A 20,289-nucleotide genomic window follows, 5' to 3' on the forward strand; every position below is an offset into this window, starting at 1 on the left:
GGAGTCTGTATCCGTGTCAGGACTCCCTTTCCCTAAGGACTCCTGCAAAATGCGGACCCCTTCCCTGGGCCCCCGGGCGTCCTGGAACCTGAGAGCTCCCCACATCCTCAGAGAGCACCTGGCTGTGGAGAGCTGGGATCTGGGGTGCAGCCACATCTGCACACTAGCGGAGACCACTGGACAACCCAGACTGGGGCAGCCACGCACACGAGGATGGGGCCAAGACTGGTCAGGCAGCACTGCATTCTGCCACGTCAAATCCGACGAGAGTCACCTGCAGCCCACGTGCTGGAATCCTAAGCTAAGATGGAGCATGTGGTTTGGTTGGGGACTGAGCAAACTGCAGTGAAAAAGGCCAGGCTCCAGGCCTCAGCAGGCCACCAAGGCCATGTGGCAAAGTCGCCATAGGAGATGCGAACTCTGGACACACACCAGCACCAGAAGTAGCAGCAGACTAACATCAACTGGCCACCCTAACAGGGCTTGCACACTCGACCCTGCCACCATAGGAAAGCACCTGCCCGGGCCTGGTGGACATTGGAAGCCAGGCCCACTTTTCCCTGGCATGGCGGCCACCGGCCAGATGGGCCTGCCTGGACTCATGGGGCTGAGGAACTTTCGGGCCTTGCCCCCTCTCTCCAAGTGATACTGCAGAGTGGCTCAGAGAACACCAGCCCAAAAAATTGGGGTTTTGTCCTTTGCTGATGGAAGCCACTGCTGGCTGGGGCACAGGACACCAGGATGAAAGGAGGATGGCCCTCTGCCCTTGAGCCACCCGACCCCACACAGGACAAAGACAGGTGCGCATGGTTTAGTGTACTGAGCATGGGGCTGGACAGTGGCCTCCTAACAGGGCACCAGGAAAGGAGATGGCACCTGGCAGATCACCTTGACCAGGAGCTCAGGTGTGTCCTGCAGGCCTACATGGTTTCCTTTTTTTTTTGCACCAGGGATCGAACTTGGGACCTTGTGCTTGCAAGACATCTGGAACCACTGAGCTAAATCCCCAGCCCCTCCTTTTTATCATTTGTTTGGTTTTTGAGACAAGGTCTCGCTATGTACTTCAGGCTGGCCCTGAACTCACCGTAACTCATGGCCATCCTCCTGCCTCAGCCTCTCGAGTGCTGGGATGACAGGCATGCACCACCACGCCCAGCAACGTTTTCATTTTCAAAATGTTTTGCTAGCAGTGAATAATCAGGGTCTTCAGTGGCTTTTTTGGAAATGGCTGCTCCTTGAACAGCACCTGAGTTCACAGCTGCCCAGAGCAGAGGTGTGGAACTGACCCCGGAGGACAGTCGTGCCGCCCCTGCTGCAGGGTGTACATGATGGGCACTGCTTACAGACCTCCGCACACACGAACCAGCTCCCCTGGTTCTCTGTGCTCCACACTACACCTTGTGCATAGTCAGGGGAGCATAATAAGACATTAAAAGCCTCTATGTCACATTGAGCCCACAGGCAACCAGTCATTAGGACCTGGGCTCCAGGTGAACTTAGGCAGTGGGGACAGTTTGACTGCAGCATCCTCACAGTGACCCTGAGGCCACTCGAGGAAGGCTCAAGCCAGGCACACTTATGAGATCAGGAGGCCGAAGGGCGGTGTGTACACTAGGCTATAAGGACAGATCGTTTTGATCAGGAGCAAACCATGAGAGGAAAGAGCCTTTGAAGGTAGTGCTATCCAGGATGTGGAGCACCTGGCACGCCACTTGGCCAGCTGGTGGTGGGTGCTGAACAGACATTTGTAGAATGAGTGCCTAAACCAACGAAGGACACAGCCTTACAAACCAACACAGATGGGTAGAGCCTCTCAATTCCATGTCGATTTTCCACTTTCTTTATAGGCTTAAGTGAGAGCCTCATACATGGGTCTATGTGTGCATGATTTACATACATATTTGTTTGTTCCTTCATACAGAGACCACATGCTGAGTACATTGTAAGGAATTAACAAAGTGAGCAAATTCCCTGTCCAGGTTACTTAGAGACAACAGAACACAGGCAAATAGGTGATCCTGATAAGGTGCCGACAGGGAAGGGACAGGAAGTAGGTGCCAGGTTGGTGTGAGCGTGAGGCAGGTGTAAGGGCAACTGTGGAGTGGGCATGGGGCGAGTATGAGGTCAGTATGCACAGTGAGTACGAGCAGCGGGTATGAGGTGGACATGTGAGACAACTGTAAGGTACAGTGGGCAAGCTGAAGTTGTGTGACGTGGGGAATAGCAAGTGTAAAGTCGAGTGAGACATGGTGTGAGGGCTGAGGTGAGGCACATTGGAGGGGTGAGTGTCAGGTGACTATGGGTGGGCATGAGGGGCCAAGGGAGATTGGTGTGATGAGGGTGAGTTTGGGCGTGAGGAGGGAGCACGAGGTCAAACGTGAGCTGAGGCTGGGGACGCGGAGCAAGTGGGTGTGGGCGTGAAAGGTTAGGCGAGGACCGTGCGAGGAGTGTGAATTTGGGTGTGACGAGCAGGTTGGGATCAGATGTGAGGTGGGTGTGAGGAGTGAATGTGAGTTTGGCTGTGAGGGATGAGTGTGAGATCAGATGCACGTGAGGAGTGAGCTGAGGGTAGGTATGATGGGAAGTGTGCGGGTGTGTGAGCAACGAGTGTGAGGTGGGTGTGAAGAGTGTGAGCTTGCCTGTGAGGAGCGGGGTGGAGCCAGCGTGGAGAGCTATGAGAAGCAAGTGTGAGCAGGTGTGGGTGTGAGGGGTGAGAGAAGTTAAGTGTGAGGAGAGTGAGGAGCACGGTGAGATCAGATGTGAGGGAGACTACGATGAGCCAGCGGGAGCTGCTCCGGATGTGAGGGGCCAGGTGAGGTTCAACGGGAGCACTGAGGGGAAATGAAGTGTGCGAGCGAGGGTGAAGTCACGCGGGTGTGAGGGACAAGCGCGAGGACTTCGCGTGAGGTGGGTGTGAGTAGTGAGTGTGGACTCGGCTGTGAGGGGTGAGATAGGATTGGATGTGGGGCCGGTGTGAACTGATGTGGGTGTGGGGTGATGCGAAGTCAGGTGTGAAAGCCGGGAGAGGCCGCCGTGCAGGCCTGGCCACCCCCCAGTTCTATCGCCCTTCATGCCGACCGGTCCACGGCTGACCTGTGGGCTGAGGAGAGCCCCTCCCTTGCCTCCCTCCTTCCTTGTGTTCAGCGTCACCTGTGGCAGGACCTCAGAAGCTGCAGAGGACCCGTAGCACTTCCGCCACAGCAGTCTGGCTGGGCCTCGGGGATGTCTTCTGCCCTCTCGGGGGTCTTTTTCAGGGCTGGACTCCAGCACTGCCCTGTCCGCAGCAATGGTCTCAAGCGGGCAACAGATAGGGCTGCCTGGGCTCCTCACATAACATCTGGCAGAGTGACAGGACTGCTGCCCCCTTGAAGCAGCAGGAAACTGAGGCTCTGAGACCAAGCGGACGTGGTACAGGCCTGTGTGGCCCCAACCCTCTCAGCAGCCCTCCCTTTCAGCACTGTTGGGGCGGCAGGAGGAGCTAGAGGGAGGGGCCATGGCATTCTCTCAGAGGTCCTCCCAGAGGCACTGGGAAGAGCCTCTGAAAGTCACCTGGAGACAGTCCAGGGGACACCATCCCTGGCTTTGCAGTGCTGGATGGACGACCCTGCCCAGCATGGTCTGGACTTTGAAGTGACATCTTGGTGTTACACGCTTCTGTATGTTGACGGGTGTCCACAAAACTCAGGAAAACAAGAGACCACAGATACCAGGCCAGGCCACTGGGAGTGAAACAGCTCCACGTAGAACCACCCAGAATGGTTCCCCATCAAATATGCCAGACTCTCCCTCCTAAGTCATAAGAGCACAGGTCTTCTCCCAGGATGTCCCACTTCTTCCAGGATGAGAGACTATTCAGAAGTAGGAACAATGAAGAAAAGACTCATTTAAGTACCTACCTATGATGGAATCCCTCCGGAAAACATCTCTATCAAAAATGTAAAACGACAGGTGACGAAAACTCCGAGGAATTTCACAGTAAAAGTCTTCTCCATAAAAGGGGCTGGACAAACAAACAAAATGCAACATCATTAGAACTGACATCACAGACTCTGCCTGCGAGGGTCATTGCCAAGGGGCCTCACCACACATTGTCTGGCACCCACCTGTGACCTGGGGCCACTTGCCTAGGTTTCCCTGGTGAGACAGGGAGCAGACTACAGAGACCTGGTAGAAGGCAGCGTTCCCTTCAAGGGCCCAGGATGGACTTCAGTGCTTGCCCTATCCCGAGCTCAGGGAATATCACCAGTTCAGCGTGGACCCTGGCCACTCACAAAATGATCTCCATAACATACACCCAAGTCCAGTACAGACCCCAGGATGGTGTGGGGCTCTCGTGACTGGTGTGGGTGGCTTGGCTGCACTCACATGGGTAGTGAGAGGAAACAGCCTTCCAGGTTCACCATGCTCCTGTCTTTGCAGAGATCCAGTGTGAAATCCCGCCTGAGCCCGTGAGGAGAGGACCCTGCTGCAGAGCTGACCCCTCTCCGCCCCATCTCAGCAGCCCAGCGTGAGTCACCCCACAGCTGCAGCAGCCCACAAACAGGCACCTAAAATAAACCAAGGCTCTGATTAAAGAAAGCCAGCGGGCTCTGCCACTACACAAACCTCCCTATCATTCTGGTCCCACCCAGGCTGGGGCCAGGAAATGCTGGTTCATAATGCCACAATGACATCCTGCACCGGAGGAGCTGTTCAGGAAACCTAGCGATTACTCCACGGCAGACACACCCACTCCATTTGCAATCAGATTTGAGTCTAACTCCACGCAAGTTTATGGCTAAGGTCCAAGGAGGAAACGTAAATTATTCAGGCAGGCACTAAGGCAGCGTGTCACATTCTGAGAAAGCAGGAGGACAGGGTGCCGGGAGGTGGAGCGGCCACATGCCAAAGAACACAGCCAGCCCACCACTGCCGCACACACCAAGTTCACTCGCAGGGATCACACACTGGAATGTGAGTTCACAGCAGCTCAGAGGAAGATGGCAACCCATCTGTGCCCTGGAGCTAGGGGAGGATTCTTAGATATAACAGCACAAAGGATGCCATCCAGAATATATAAAGAAGGCTAACAACTCAACAATACGATGATACATAATTCAATCACAAAAAGGGAAAAGGATTTGAACAGAAAAAATCACCAAAGAAGACAAATGGATGGCATATGAGAGATGTCGAATATCATTAGATGTCACGGGATGCAAATTAAACTAGGAGATACAGTGAGGCTTCCTCAGAGGATCTGGGGCATGATCCTGCTGCCACCCTAGGCTTCTCACAGGGGTTAACTTGGGGGCAGGTGGTTCACCGCACTCCTCAGACCCAACCTGCAGACGGACAACTCTCTCTTGGACTTAACTGGTTCCCTCCTTTGTGTAACTGGATTATAGACAGAGTGAAGTTTGCTTTAAAAACATTTCTTTGTAATGAAAACAAAATCCTCAAAGGGAGATCGAAAATGCTGAAACTGTTTGGGACATTTTGAGTCTAGAAAGGTAACATCATTTATCTTGCCATGAACACAGGATGGCTGTGGGCTGGCTCAGCAAGCACTAGGTTAGGAAACACTGCTGGGAAATCACTCTTCTTTAGCACGCTCTATGATGGCCAGCCTTTCTACCTGGAGCCAGCTTTGACCTGCTGGCTGTGGGCAGGCAGCAGGCCAAGGGGACCTGGGACAGCCGCAGCATTGCCATCCTCGTGTGAGTACCCAGCTGGCAATCCACTGTTCTCTCTGTGTCTAAGGCCCTGGAAACACAGTGAAACACCAGGCCTTACTGCCTAAAGAGGCCCCACCACCTCCCCAGAGCACCACACTGGGAATGGAGCCTTCACGACATGGTCCCTGGGGACACTTTGGAGCCAAACCAGGCAAGAGTCTGCAGACACAGACACAGCCTCAACACACTCGTAACCAAAGGGGAAGGGACCAGGGACCTTCATGAAGGACTCCTCAGAGCAGCAGGCACACAGTGCCACACTGTAAGCCAGGAACCCACCCACCATGAGTATACATCCTCTCTGGAGATAGGTCTGCCACAAAGCTGCCACACCACAGAGCCACCAAAAATCTGCTAAGGTGTCAGCTGGTTATGTGCACAGCAAGAGCTGCATGCTATTCCACTACAAACCCCAGAACATGGACCTGTACCAGCCTCATGTGCAGGATTGTTGGGTACAATGTGTGTATGGTGCATGTACGAGGCTCATGTGATCTGTGTGTGAGGTATGATGCATGTCTTGTGTGTATACAATGTGTCTGATACATATATGATGTGTGTCTGATGTCTGTGTGAGGCATGCCTGATACACACCTGATGTGTACATGATATATGTGCTATTTGTCTTCTCTGATGCATGACTGATGTGTGGGCAATGTCTTCTGAACATCTGCTATCTGTACAATGTGTTTCTGATGCACATCTTATACATGGATGAAGCATGGGTGATGCAGGGACCATGTGTGGTAAGGGGTGGTAGGATGGCGGCACCAGCTGACACAGCCACAGGTGCCACATGGATCAGAGGCCAGAGGACTGGATACAGCCTCTTGACCCAGGGGCCTCTCTGGAGCACCTGGAACAGACTGCAGGCTATAGGGAACTGAGTTGCCGATGGCCAGAGCTCCCCGTTTACCCTGCTGGACATGAACTACAGCATGCTGAGCGCCTCTCTGAGTCCTCACACCCCAGTAGTGACCAACTGTGTGGCTTTCCAGGACCTCGGGGCGTCCTGGGCCAGGCTCTGGTCACCTTGCCTTTGTTCAAGGCCACCTCTGCCAGGGATGGACACAATATCCCAGATCACTCTGTACCTGCAGGTTAAACGGACCCTCAATCCCATCATCTCTTAGGGTTGAAAGTACTGAGTGGCTTTCCATTTAGTGGTTTTATGAGGTCCGTGTTTCCCTGAACCTTCCTTTTCATGGTATTTCTATCTCCCCTTCTACTGGATGAGGTTCTACTCTATGTATTTTAGGCACCTCAGCCTCTGTCAAAGTGTGTCCTTCCCCATGTCCAGCCAGCAGCCTCTACTAAGACCTCCCTGGGGTCACTGCTGAGCAGAGTCCAGAGAGAGAAGGCCAAACAGCACCCAGCCCTCTGGTGGCAAGAACCTTGAGGGGCGCTGCATTCCTGTATGCTGCGTAGGCCGTGCCAGGCCCTGTATCTGGGGGTTCCAGCCTCCCCAAGGAATGTCCCGAATCAACTCCAGGAAGCTCACTCCTGCATTCACATGAGAGGCTGGGTGCCGGGCCCCTCTGTCAGCTGGCCTGGGTAGAATTCCTTGCACAACTTGTGCAACAAAGAACTCTGGTCCTTGGGAACTCCTGGGAACTTTGGGACCAAGTATATTTCTATTTTCTTCACTAGAAACAGAATCTCAGTGCCTGAATCTGGCTAAAATATAATAGGTAGGTAAGCATTTTATCTTCCATCTGATATTATTTTTCCCAGTTACTTAGTCACCTAGTTAACTGTCTTTCTGTCCTTATTCCAGATAATTTTTTAAATTTAAATTTTACTACTTCACTTCTTGTAGGTCATTTCAGATCTTCCCAGAAACAAGGCAGGACAGCAGCAGATGAGATTTGCTTCTTGAGCAGCTGCTGTGCGTCAGGCTGAGTTCTCTCGAGCTGAGAAGATCTGTGTGGCAAACACAGCTTCCCATGGCGAGATGCATGACTCTGGCCCACAGGACAGTGACGGGCAGGAGGCTGTGCAGAGAGAAAATGCCCACTGAGCCTAGAAGAGGCTTCTGTTGGCAGATGGCGCTAGGCCTGAGGCTCGAGGAATGTCTTGGGCAGAAGGCCACACTGGCCTGCCTACAGGCTCTGCGCTCACACCAACAGGAGGAATGAGGGACCGGACTTGAGTTGGAGCAGTGTGTCCAGCTTTCCAGATCGGTGACTCCGGCCTTGAGGGGCAAGGTCCCTGAGGAGGGAAACCCCACAGTGACTCTGCCACACCTGCGGAAGCAGGGGCCCCAAAGGAACTCCGGGAAATGCAGAACACCCAGAAAGAAGCTCAGGGAACTCCAGGACTCTCTGCCCATTTCCTGGAACAATCAGAAGCCCCTGATTATAAAGCCATGAACTAAAATCCATCCCTCCACTACCCTAATCCTGGCAGCCTCTCTTAGGGTCTCAACCCCATGGAGACACAGCCTGGCCTGCTTCCCTGACCACAAGGGTTCAGATGGTGTCAGGGAGCCCCTTTTTGAGGGCCCTAACCTCACAAGCAAATGCTGTGCATATATGAGTATGTTTATTAAAATCCAAATATGGGCAGAGCTGGTGACCTGGGAGGAAACAGACAAAGTCAGCTAGAGGTGACTGTACAGAGTGACTACTTAATCGCGCATTTCCTGGCTCATCTGTTCAGTCTGGCACAGAAGTCAGGGCTGCAGGGACCGGCCCTGCCTGGGGAGCAGTGGGCAGACTCCAAGGCAGCTGGTCAGCTCTTAGTCACAGCTTTGTACAGGCAAACAGGCAGTGGTGGTGACATCACCTACAGGGTCTTGGTGAGCACCATGGAGGTGACCCTCATTCTGTCCTCTTACAAAACCATTTTTAATTTTCTCCACAGATGTATGAAGGACAGAATGACTAGGGCATGGAACTCACTGCTGACATTCTGTGCTCACCCACTTGACGATCTGCTCACAGACTAGACTTTCTGTCCACTCTCTTTTGTCCACCAACTAATCTGATTCCCACTAGGGTGGCCACTGCCACACTGGCCATGGTTTGGATTTGGTGTGAGTATCCCTTGAGGCTTGAGTGCTCTGTTAACCCTCACTGTAAAGTATAAGGGAATGGAGATCTAGTCCAACTGTGGTGTGCAGAGGGGGCCTGTGGGAAGGAATAAATCCTGTAATCCTAGCCACTTGGGAGGCTGAATGGGAGGACACTGAGTTTGAGATTAGCTTGTGCAAATTAGGGAGGCTCTGTCTCAAAAAAAAATACATCATTAGATAGGGTCCTGAGGGAGAAGACCCCATGATCGGATCCTGGCTGGAGACAGAGACCCGAAGACACTGGTGTATACACTCGTGCACCTTGTCCCTCCACGTGGTGCCTGGCTGGCAGGAAGGCTGCCAGCCTTGTATCTCCAGAACCATAACCCAAACAAAGTTTTTCTTTATAGTTTGCTCAGGTACTGACTAACATGATGTGGTTATTTCAGTCTAACATGAGTAAAATTAACTATGTTTAGAATTCAACCCACATGTGACTAGCGAGTGTCCAGGTCTGTGGGCAACTCTGCAGGACCCCACTGGCCCCAGAGCCACCACCATACACATCAAGGTCCAATCCTGACTTCTCAGTGGGCAGTGTCTCCTTTGCTCTCAGCAACATCCGAAGGACAGAGCAAAGTGTGAATGTAGGAGCCAGACCCTAGCCAGAGGGTATGAGTGCACTCCTCCCAGCCTGTGAACTCTCTAGAACATGCATCCCAGCGTGGACTGACAGCCTTCCATGTGGCAGGAGGTAAGCAGTGGGCCAAAGGTCTTCTAGTAACTTCATCAATTCCTGTTGAACTCTGGGCATCATGCCACGTGGCCCTGGAGCCAGAATCCCAGGTTGGCACGTGGCTGCTCCTCCCTGCACAGCCACCAGCTTCTATTCCTGTGGGGACCAGGGGCAGAGACAGGACAGGCACCGTCCTTGGTGCTGCTTGTGGAGTCAACGGCACAGTCCCCATCTGCTGACCTCAGGGTGAGCATGTCTCCTTTAGGATAAGGTGACCACAATTAGATTTATGTGCAAATTCTTAGAATTTTCCTGAGTTTTATACCTTTATAATTGGAATTTAGTTTGCTTTAAACACACACACACATACACACACACACACACACTCTTGGGAAAGACTGTTTCCTTTCATTTTATTTTTTAATTTGTTTATTTATTCATGCTTTCTTTCATTTTAACTAAAAATGAGAAACTACTTTTTCAAGAATGAAAAACTATCGAGTAGAGACTTATGTTGTAAAATCAAAACTAGGTGGCAGTGATCGAAAGACAGACGAGGTGAAGGTGTGGAGAAGTTCCAACGTCAACACACGTGTGGGTATCAATGTGCCATGGCTCTGGAAAGCAGTGGAGACCAGCAATCCCACCTACATGCACCTGAGGAAAACAGAAACTTGCATGCACAGGCCTAGGCACACATGTGTTGTCCCCGATAGCTAGAAGTAGAAACTGCTCAGATATCTGAGCTGGGAAGTGGGTGTGTGAGGTGCAGTAAACCTGCCACCTGAGGGGCGAGGCTTCGACACACGCTACTGCACAGACCTCCAGGACACTGCTTTGGAGACACCAGGCATGGAAGGCCACTGGCCACATGGCTCCCTGGCAGGAAATGCCCAGGATGGGCAAAGCCACACAGAGGGTGAGTTATTGTGGCCACAACAGGGAGGAAGCTGCTGGTGAGAAATAAGACTAGTTACTGGGCATGGGCACCTTCTGGTAAGTCAGAAAGGCTCTAATATTGACTGCTGATGGCTGCACAGCTCTGACAACATATTAAAAGCCATGAAATTGTATTATACATGGCTGGATTATATATGGTCTCTCTACTACATGTTAATAAAGCTATTTTTAAAAACTGAAATTTAAAAATTCATAGATGTCAGAAAATCAGAAGCCAGAATTAATATTTTAGGATATACACTCCTAGAGTGTTTTTTCTTTTCTTTTCTTTTTTTTTTTTATTGAGTTTATTGGTACATTCTAGGTACACAGTACAGTTACATTCATCACTGGGATCCTGTGCCTTTACATGACAGGTCTTGGTTCTCATTTTTTCCCCTTGTCCCTGCCCTCCCTTCACTCCCTCCTCCCCTCCCCATTTACAAACACTTTAATTCCATTTTTTCATTTTCTCACATTTTTTTCTTTTCCCTTATTCCCCTTCCCCTACCCTTCCCACTTTTCCTACACCTTTAGCTCTTTTCTTCCTATTTCACATTGTTAATTATCCCATTAGGATCTTGAGTATTATTATAGTTTTTCCCACCAGAGAAACTATTCGGTATTTACACATGTGTGACTTATGTATTTCACTTAGGAGTATATCCTCAAAATGTATCCATTTTCCTATGAACGACTCTAATTTCTCATTCTTTATGGCTGAGTAGTATTCCATTTTATAGAAAAACCACATTAGAGTGCTTTTTCTTAAAGATATATAGCTATAAAATAAATATAGGTAGGTAGATATTTCAAAATAAAAGTGGTATTGTATTACGTGTCCTGATATAGAGGTGGTGTTTCTCTTTTAACATCAGGCGACAAGCCCCACTCCAATAAGCACCAGGTGGTTACATCACACCTGGGCACAGACAGCCACATCTGGATTCAACCCCTGGATGGCCCCATCCTTCCAGAATTCACAGTTAGGAGCAACACAAGAAAGGACACCCCTTGACAGGGGTCTCTGCCACAGTCTGGCTATTCCCATAGGACAAATTCCCACCAGAGGGAAGAGTGGAAGAGCATTCACTTCTGAGGCTTTGGGGCCAATCCACACCCACCACACTGGGGCTGAGCAGTATGCTAGGACTTAGCTGACCTGATAGAAAGAAGAGAAACAAGAGGAACGAAACCCGTGTAGTGTGGCCTGCTCAGAGTGTGGGTGAGGCCGCATTTCGCCACACATTTATGAGCTCTGCAAAACTCACTTTCTCTTAAATCCCCTGGCCCAAAATCCCTTCTGTGCTCAGAGTAGTAATCTACTGGAGACTTCTAAAGTTGTGCTATAACTAAAGAGACAGATCAGTAATTCACAGCATAAGTGTATCTTTTTAAACTAAAAGCACCACAGATTTGCGGGCAGCTCTGTCCTCTGGGCAAGCACACCCATGCCATCCTGACGGCAGCTTCCGCAGCAACCACATGCTCACCACCAGGCTAGGCCACAGCAGCTTCAGCCCTGGCACCTCTAGGTGGCCTGGCCACCACCCGTGCCCTGACCCTACACAGGACCCACAACTGGGGCCAGCAGGACAAGGCCACAAGACAACGCCTTTCGGCTGGGCAGGACCACTAGGTGGGGTGCCTCACACCTAACCTCCCTCCCTGTTGGCCGAGAATCAGGGAAGAGGCAGATGGGCCCAGGCCCTGCCACCCCCAGGCACACAGCCTGGGCCAATGACACTCCTATGGGCTCGGCCTGGGCAGCCACCCTGCCTTCCCTCATCAACAGGAAATGGCCCCACATGAGGACATTCCTCCATTCGGGTCCTCCTCCAGCCACCGTGCAGACAAAGCCTCCTTTCTGGGGAACTCAAAGGGGCACACAGCCCAAGCACCTCCCCTTCCCATTAGCAGCTTAGCCTTGGGGTGTCTCCATCACAGCCCGGCTTTGTCCGGGCTGTGCCATCAGTCGGGTCATCAAAGCCAGATCAGTGCTGGCAGGGTGGCCCCTCTTGTGCCCATGGGCTCCAGAACAAAGGCGGGCAGGCTGAGAAAGGCTGGGCTGCTTCAGCACTGCAGCTGGCAAGAGGAAGTTCTATATCCAGCAGCCCTGGCTCTGGGGTGCCGAGCTCCTTCCCTCAGTTGAGAAGGAAGAGCTGAAAGACGTTCAGATGAAGTTGCACAGAATCAAACTTTCATAAGGATAAAGAAACTTGCAGGAAGCGGTGGACCTCTGTGTGACACCTCTGGCAGGATCCTTCCCTCTCCCACTCCTGGAGCTCAGGAAGACTCAGTCCACACTTCACCCATTTTGGACGCCACAGAGAAACCACCAACTTCTTGAGTCACTTCCTGACATCTGCTTGGTGGCCACACTGCCCCACCCGGACTGGCTCTACCCTTGGGTGCTGAGCGACAAGCACTGGTCATGAGAAATGATAGGAGTGGGTTCCCAGCCATGACCTGCCTTGCAAGCTCTGGCATCCCCTTCCAAACATCTGGGGCAGGGGACAGTGGAGCTGGGAGATGGGGCCAGAGGAGAGGTGCTGGCAAAGAACCTGGAAGGCCACATGGAGCCCGCGTGGTTGTCCTTGTGCCTGGTGCCTAAGAAGCCACAGACAAGGCTGTGCTGAGGCCAGTGCTCAGGGCTTGGACATGTGGCAGTAGCTGGCTGCCAAGCAGGCAAGAAAACAGCTCCCCAGGGGACACCAACCTGTCTCAAGGGCTCCCTGATCAGTTAATGAGATGTGCATGTGGTTAAGTCATTACCCGGCAGCTGAATTAAAATTTCATTAAAGCAAAACTGTGCTCAAATGTCCCCAGGAGAAGGACTGGGGAGGAAGGAATTGCTAGGCTTCCTGCAGGTTTCTTTTTCCATGTGAAAGTCTGGTTCCCATGTTGGGCAGCAGGTGTCCCAGGGAGGGGCTCTGGCTGTGGCCTGCATGCCCACTCAGTGACTCAGGAGTGGAACGGGGCGGGGGTGGGCGGCCCTCAGGTCTAGTCTGGCTCCCTCCTCACCCACCATGGAGCCCTGGGCTCCGTGGCCCAGCCCTGAGCTCTCCTTATAGCTGCACATCTCAGACAGCGCTGTTACCTGGGATTCCACAGCCAACCGAAGAGCATGGTGTGAGAAACCCACCCCCACAGGCCTGAGGAGAACGTGGCACAGGAGTTTCCTCGCTCCAGGGGCAGAGGGAAGTCGAAGGCCGAGGCAGGGTGGTCCTAACAGGGATCTGGTCTCCTTCCCCAGGCCCATGGTGTCCATGGTCGCAGCCCCACACTCCAGGGCCTCCCCAAGGGGCCAAGAGCTCCTTGGAGCAGCTCCAGATGCAGGGTGGAGTTGTGTATTTGAAGTGCCAGCCCACAGAGGTGTGAATCCTCGAGCTGAACGCTGACCTGGTGAGAAAGGCAGATGAGAGGCAAAGGCGAGTCTGGCTGGGTCCAGCTGTAGCTTTGCAGGCCAGGCACAGCAGGGTGAGGGCTACTGTGGGACTGCTTCCCTGCCTGCCCACCACCCTGCCACTGCCCCTAGGACCAGGGGCATCAAGACAGGGCCTGCAGCAGTTTGGGGAGAGCCAAGGCTTCTTGGTCTGGGCCCAGGTCCCTCAGCCTCAGGCAAATTTCCTCCTGAGACTCAGTTTCTCTACCTTTAGAATGGCACTGAGGAGGGTCCACCCTGCCAGAAGCTGTTCTTGTGAACTCCAAGCACAGTGCAGATCCTCTCACCCCCTGCTCTTTCCTCACAGACATCCTGCTCAGGCCCCAGGGAGAAGGCTTAGGATCAGATTTGATCTGGTGAGTTCCAGCCATGATGCTCAAAGTGACCAGAACAAGGACCCCAGGAGAAGCACAGCCTCCAGACACCACGGACTCACTGCATGGCTGAGATGCCCCGCACTCCAGCAAGGACATGGTCATTAGAGCAGACTAGAAGCCTAGAAGCCTAGGGCAAGGAGCTGTGTCCCCAAGGCCGAGCCCCAGCCCTCACAATGGGAGAGAGGGGAGACAGGACGGGAGGGAAACAGCTCCAGTCCCTCCTCAACGCCCCACATTATGAGCCCTGCCCACTATGACCCACTGTGTGCTCCAGGCGCTCAACACTTATGGCAAAGAAGTGAACGGTGGCTCACTGTCTTAGTTACTTTTCTCATTAAGACAAAATACACAAGTTAGCTATAAAGGAGTTTACAGCTAAATGAGATGCTAGGAGGTGGGGCCTGATGGGAAGAGGTGGTCACAGTGAGCACGATGGATGGCTGCGTCTCCCCTGAGCTCCTTCCTTCCATCTCTGCCTCCTGGCTGCTGCAACAGGAGCAGATTTTCTCCGCCAGACCATTCCACTGTACTGGAGCTGGCAGACTGTACAAGGACTGAAACTCTGAAATGTGAGCCAAAAATACACCTCTCCTTCTTTAAGCATGGGTGTTGGGTATTTTGTCCCTACATTGAGGCCAGTGACTAACACACATGATAAGCCACTCCTAGTTATGAAACAGCCCCTTCAGTACTGATCACCGCTGAAGCACCTAAATGCATCCAGCTGCCCAGAATCCAGAGATGAAGAAGCAACGCCAAGGAAGCCAGGACACTGACACAGCACTCTTGCCCGGCCTACCAGGGCCCCTTATCTCCCCACCCCTGCACTGCAGCAAGCATGAGTTGGGACATGTGGAGCAAGAAATGTCACAAGCATCCTTGTGCCAGAAACAAAGGTAATAAGTATATCAATGAAAAAACAAGCATAGACTTTTAAAATCTAATTTACAGGAAGCTTCTCAGAAAAAAATCCTCCTCACAAGACCCACCAGAAAAAACATAAAGATTATGATGACAAAAAAGTGTGTGTGGAGGGGACTTTCTGGAGCAATACTGTGCAAAGGCCCAACCTCAGGGACGAAAGCTGGTTCAAGTGGAGCCAGGTTAAGGTTCAGCCAGGCATCAGGAGCAACACGGAGCAAGCACACTAAAGAAGATAGCAAGAGCCACCACGGGACCTACCACTTCCCGCACGTGAGGTACTCCAGCCCTCAAGGACCACAGAGCCTAGTGGGGTGAGTCAGGAGCAAGGCCCTGGCAGAAGACTGCAAGCTGGGTTCCTGGAAGCCACTGAGCGACCACCCAGAATGAAAAGAATGGATCCTCTAGGCCAGTGGTGGCAAGCCTATGGCACATGTGTTATTTGTTTTTCTTTTAAGACAAAAGATGTATGAGTAGTTTTTTTCTAAAATTAAAACTCAGGTTTAATTGCATGTCAGCATTTTGTGATAAACAAGTGGGTTTTGCGTTGCAGTTTGGTACTCATGTCTAAGAAGTTCGCCACAATTGCCCTAGGCTTTCTAGAGCTGAGAAGAGGGAATCCCCTGCCTGGATCACCCCAGTGCTGAAAGGAGGGATTCCATATTCCCTCAGAATGGAAGTCCTGACCTTTCAGAGGCCTCCATTTGTGACAGAATATTTCTTCAACTTTACCTTAGGAAGTTAGAAAGAATATAAATCTTAGAAGTGAGTGTGACAGATCATCTAATCATTTCAAAGTCAGTGTTTTCTAACTCAACTGGGTGGTTTACTGTAGAAGAGTTTTTGTAAACAGTCTACCAAACCACCACCTTTCTCCCCAAATAACCTCAGCCCTCCAGAAAAACTTTGGAAGTCTTGATATCTTTCTTGTTTTGTCATTTCTGCCAAACGAAACTTCTATTTTTGAGCAATTCACACCTTTCAGTATGACCAAGAAGAACCCTGGTATCATTGGCCCTGCTGTTCTTCTTGAGACCAAACACAAACCGAGACTCCCAAGGATGGCTTAGCTGAAGTTCCAGATGCGTCCCGCAGGAGTGGCAGGTCTGAAACTCAGGATCATGCTCATTCTGGGTGTAGCACAAACCCATTCCACTCCACTTGGCTCTAGGCTTTTCTTTGTTATTTTATTTTTTAGCTTCCACTTTCACATAAGAAAATAAGTATGAACAAAAGAACAAAACAATCTCACACAATTCACTCCCCATCAATCATCAGCAGTGGACATTGCTATCTGTGTATTCTTGACCATTTCTGGGGAAAGACAGTTTGGGGAGAGGCCCAGCTCCTTCTTCAAAGTGGGATGGAACATCTTCACAGCCCCCTTTGGTTGATCCTCACAAGCTGGAGCTGGCTGCCAGGCTGGATGCTGTAGAGATGGGCGATGTCATTGTCACATCAGAAAAGCATCGCTGAGGACTAACTGTATCCCACTCTTTATGTGGCCTCGAGGAGATGAAGACTCTGACTCTTTGGAATGTCCCTGAAGTGACCGGATGGAACCAGTTTGGGCTGTTGGGTGCTGCATGACAGCAGTTTGCTCCTTTCTGCTGGACCCGAAGGTGACTCCTGATGGCAGTCTTCCCTTTGCTCCTGGGATGCAACCTGGGACGGGTGTCACCCAGTGTGAATGCAGGTGGCCTCCTGGAAGCTGCTTCCTGAGCTCAGCCCACTTTGCAAGCCCCAGGCCCTGGCATGTGGATAGAAAGCATGGGCTCATGGGCAGGGTGGTAAGAGCCCACTCTCATGCTGCTCCAGGGGGCAGAAACCTCACCTGCATCACTTTCTTGGTGAAGGGGCTTGGTGGAGTGGGGCTTGTTCTCAGACCCCAACCTCCTGACCTCTACTCCACACTGAGAGTAGGGAAAGGAAAGGAGATGCTTCCCTGAGACATCAGCTCTGCCGCCCACAAGCACTAGGCCTCCCAAAAGCCCAGTTCCACATGTGGGGGAGACATGGGAAACAGATAAGCTTCTGTGAATGAAGGAGGGAAAAGAAGGCTGCCTCCCTCACCCTTCTGTTTCCATCCTGCTCTGCACTGAGTTCCAGATGAGATGGCTGTGTGCTCGTGACTTTTTGGGCTACTATGGAGCAGACACAACAAGTTTACCCACCCGCTTTTCCCATTCCAGACATGGCAACGACGCTGTGCCTCTACCCTCTGCAGCAACGTTACAACCAAGTCCCAAGGTAACACTGACCTGGAAGCAGTTTGCCTGGGAAGGATTGGAGGTCAGCTCCCAAAATTGATGACGGGACACAGCGCAAGGGGCTACGGCTCATTCTGGAGCTGGACAGCCCCTGGCTGGGAGCCTGCACAGTCAGCTCTGCCTGCAGATGTGTGCTCTGTGCTCAGCTGCCATTGCAGTCTGGCTTTGCACCTTCTCTCACCTCCGCTATGGCTGACACTCTGCATTCATCCCTGCCAGTGGCCTGTCCCCTCCAGCCAAGACCACACAGGAGTAGGAACCACACCAGGCCAGCTCCATCCTGGGACTGCTCCATTCTTACCCGTCCCTCCTGGAACTCTCACAAGGCCCCTGAGCTGCTAACCTGCAGCCTCCAACCTTCTACCCTTCCACTGGTCTTGCTGAGCTGTATCTCAGCATCCGCTCTATTTTCCATTCACCATATCTACTGAGCTATTAAATTCATTCACTGACTTTTTCATGTAAATCCTGTTCGTTTCTAGATATTCTATTCTTTTTTAAGTTGGTTTGTCATTTCTTGTTTTTGTTTTTTTTTTACCTTGCACCTTGCACATGTTTTTTTATTGTATCTCTTGCTACTTTAGACACTTGACATTTAATCACTTGACAATGCCAGGTGCTGCCAGGTGCCCCTTCCAGGACACAAGTGGTGGACACCTCCTCTTTGCACTTTGGGTCCTTTCTCCTCTCAGCCCATCTTCTTGGAACTTGCTATATGAACATCTTTTGGGACCTGCACCAGATATTACAGGGACAGAGGCTCCAGGACACAAGTGCAAGCTCAGTTGCACATGCAAACATCAGGCTCAGACAGTGCTGCCCTTGCTGGCTTCTTTGTGGATAGGGTGTGTGTGCCATTGGTCCTCACACTGCAGCACAGAGCTCCAGATCTCGGCCCACGGTCCCCCAGGGAGGCCTCAGTACCATGGCCTCACAAACTCAGGCTCTTGCCTGAGCCCTCGCCGAGCAGACGAATGAGCTGCTGAGCAGCGACAGCAAGCTCGCTAAAGCTGCAGGGAGTGGGAATGGCTGTGGGTGCCTGTGAGCGTTGCTTCTCAAGATAGCACTGACGGCTCTCTGTGGCCACTGACATCCTGAGGGGCAGCACTGGGCCCTGCTGTCTTCGCCCCACTTTCAGCCCCTTTCCTGCTCCAGAAGCAATTTCTAGAGCCTCAAATCAGAAACCGGGATCTCCCTATCTGAACTCCTCCGGACATTTGGGAGACAGCAGGTACCTGTATCAGCCTCACTGCCAGAAGCTCCCAGTTGGGGCCCTGTTCCTCACCAATTCAGAGTTGCAGGTCTGGAGAGGACCTGGCCTCACAGAGACTCCTCAGGTTTGCTGTTGGCCCACCTCTAGCATTACACTGCTAAGTACAGAGAGGAAACTTCTCAGATAAAGCCAGCAGATAACTCTCAGAGGGCACAGTGACACCTCCCTTCCTTCTTCTTAGGTAAAAATTATCAACCCCAGGATCATCTTCATCATCAAACCACAAGACATTGTTGAAAACAGACTTGACTCCTGGTGATGTCCCTCAGCCTCTCAGCCTCCTACATGGGTATCCCAAAGGATCTGAGTGTACCTCAACAGAATACAAACAACCTGATCATCAGCCCGAGCATCACAGCCATGGTGCAGATGGAGGATACCAAGTCTCGGGGAGCCTGACACCCTCTAAAAATGGAGCTAATTAAGTTATCAAGCACTGCATCTGTTCCCATATAGAGGCAGCAACATACAAGGATATAATTCAACTGCTAAAAGTGTTCTCAAATCAAAATAGCTGTTCTGAAACCACACAACCCATAATTCCAGACCTGGGGTGGAGCTGCTGATCCAGGAACAGCTTCACCACAGCCCACTGCCCCGACCATCTAGGTTCTGTCTTCTCTTCCCACTGCCACCAGATGCTGAGGCCCATAGCACTGGCATTCCTGTCCCTGCCTGTGCAGCCACAGTCTACCCCCTCACATCTCCACAGCACTTCTCAAGCCTGGGTCTGTTAGAAAGACCCATGTAGGCACCTCCACCACGTCTAGAGAGCCCCCGTGATTCAACACCAGCTGGTGGGGCAAGGCCACAGTCCTGCACGCATTGCAAGCTCACCTACGCTAAGACCTGCTGTGGTGGGCTGTCCCAGGCAACTCCTCTCTTCAAATGGATCGCTGTTTCCTGGGGTTCTGTTATGGCTTATCTCCAGATGTCCCCCAAAGACTTCTAGGCTTATGAATGGGTCTTTGGAGAGGTTCCTGGATCATGGGTGTGTGACACTCATCAGTGGATTCATTCACACCGATGAGTTTACAGCTGAAGGTGATGTTGGGAGGTGGAGCCTGGTGGAGGAGGAGGTCACTGGGGTGTGGTCTGGAAGGATCTGTCTCCTTCTCACCTTCCTTGACCTTCTCTCTGCTTCCTGCTTGCCATGCTATGAGCAGCTCTCCTCACCAGGACCCTTTGCCATGCTGCCCTGCCTTGGAGCCACCCTACTGTGGACTGAAACCTCTAGAAACCATAAGCCAAAAGAAACCTCTCCTCCTTAGCATTTTGGGTGTATTGTCTCTGAGGAGAAAGTAACTAAGACAGGTTCTCATCTCAGCTGGCAGTTCCTCCAATGGCCCTCTCAGCTAAGAGAAATGTTTCAAAATGCTTCCTCTCTTGCAGCCCCTCTCATGCTCATCTCTGGACACCAGGGAACCTCACTAATGGGGGTGGGTGACAGTGTCCTTGGCCCTCAGGGGCCTGGACACCAGGAGCCCCACAAGTATTGGCCCTGGGTCAGAAGCACAGATGTTGCCACCCCCACAGCAGAGCCCCAAGAACATCTCTGCCTCTTTGCTGAGGCCATGAAAGACTCCAGCACAACC

The 20,289-nt window shown here is 51.9% G+C and overlaps 1 protein-coding gene across 2 annotated transcripts in view; it reads right to left on the reverse strand.

Moving 5' to 3' along the window:
• The window catches only part of Rasa3 (RAS p21 protein activator 3), a 68,670-nt gene that overhangs the window by 36,958 nt on the left and 11,423 nt on the right, over positions 1 to 20,289 (reverse strand). For both annotated transcript variants that reach the window (XM_010619904.3, XM_033760985.1), the window contains exon 3: positions 3,897 to 4,000. In XM_010619904.3, coding sequence (XP_010618206.1) covers positions 3,897 to 4,000 — 104 coding nt within the window. The remainder of the gene's footprint in view (positions 1 to 3,896; positions 4,001 to 20,289) is intronic.

This window comes from Fukomys damarensis, unplaced genomic scaffold (assembly GCF_012274545.1).
Source record: "Fukomys damarensis isolate Sample0158 unplaced genomic scaffold, DMR_v1.0_HiC HiC_scaffold_6, whole genome shotgun sequence".
Classification (NCBI taxonomy): domain Eukaryota; kingdom Metazoa; phylum Chordata; class Mammalia; order Rodentia; family Bathyergidae; genus Fukomys; species Fukomys damarensis.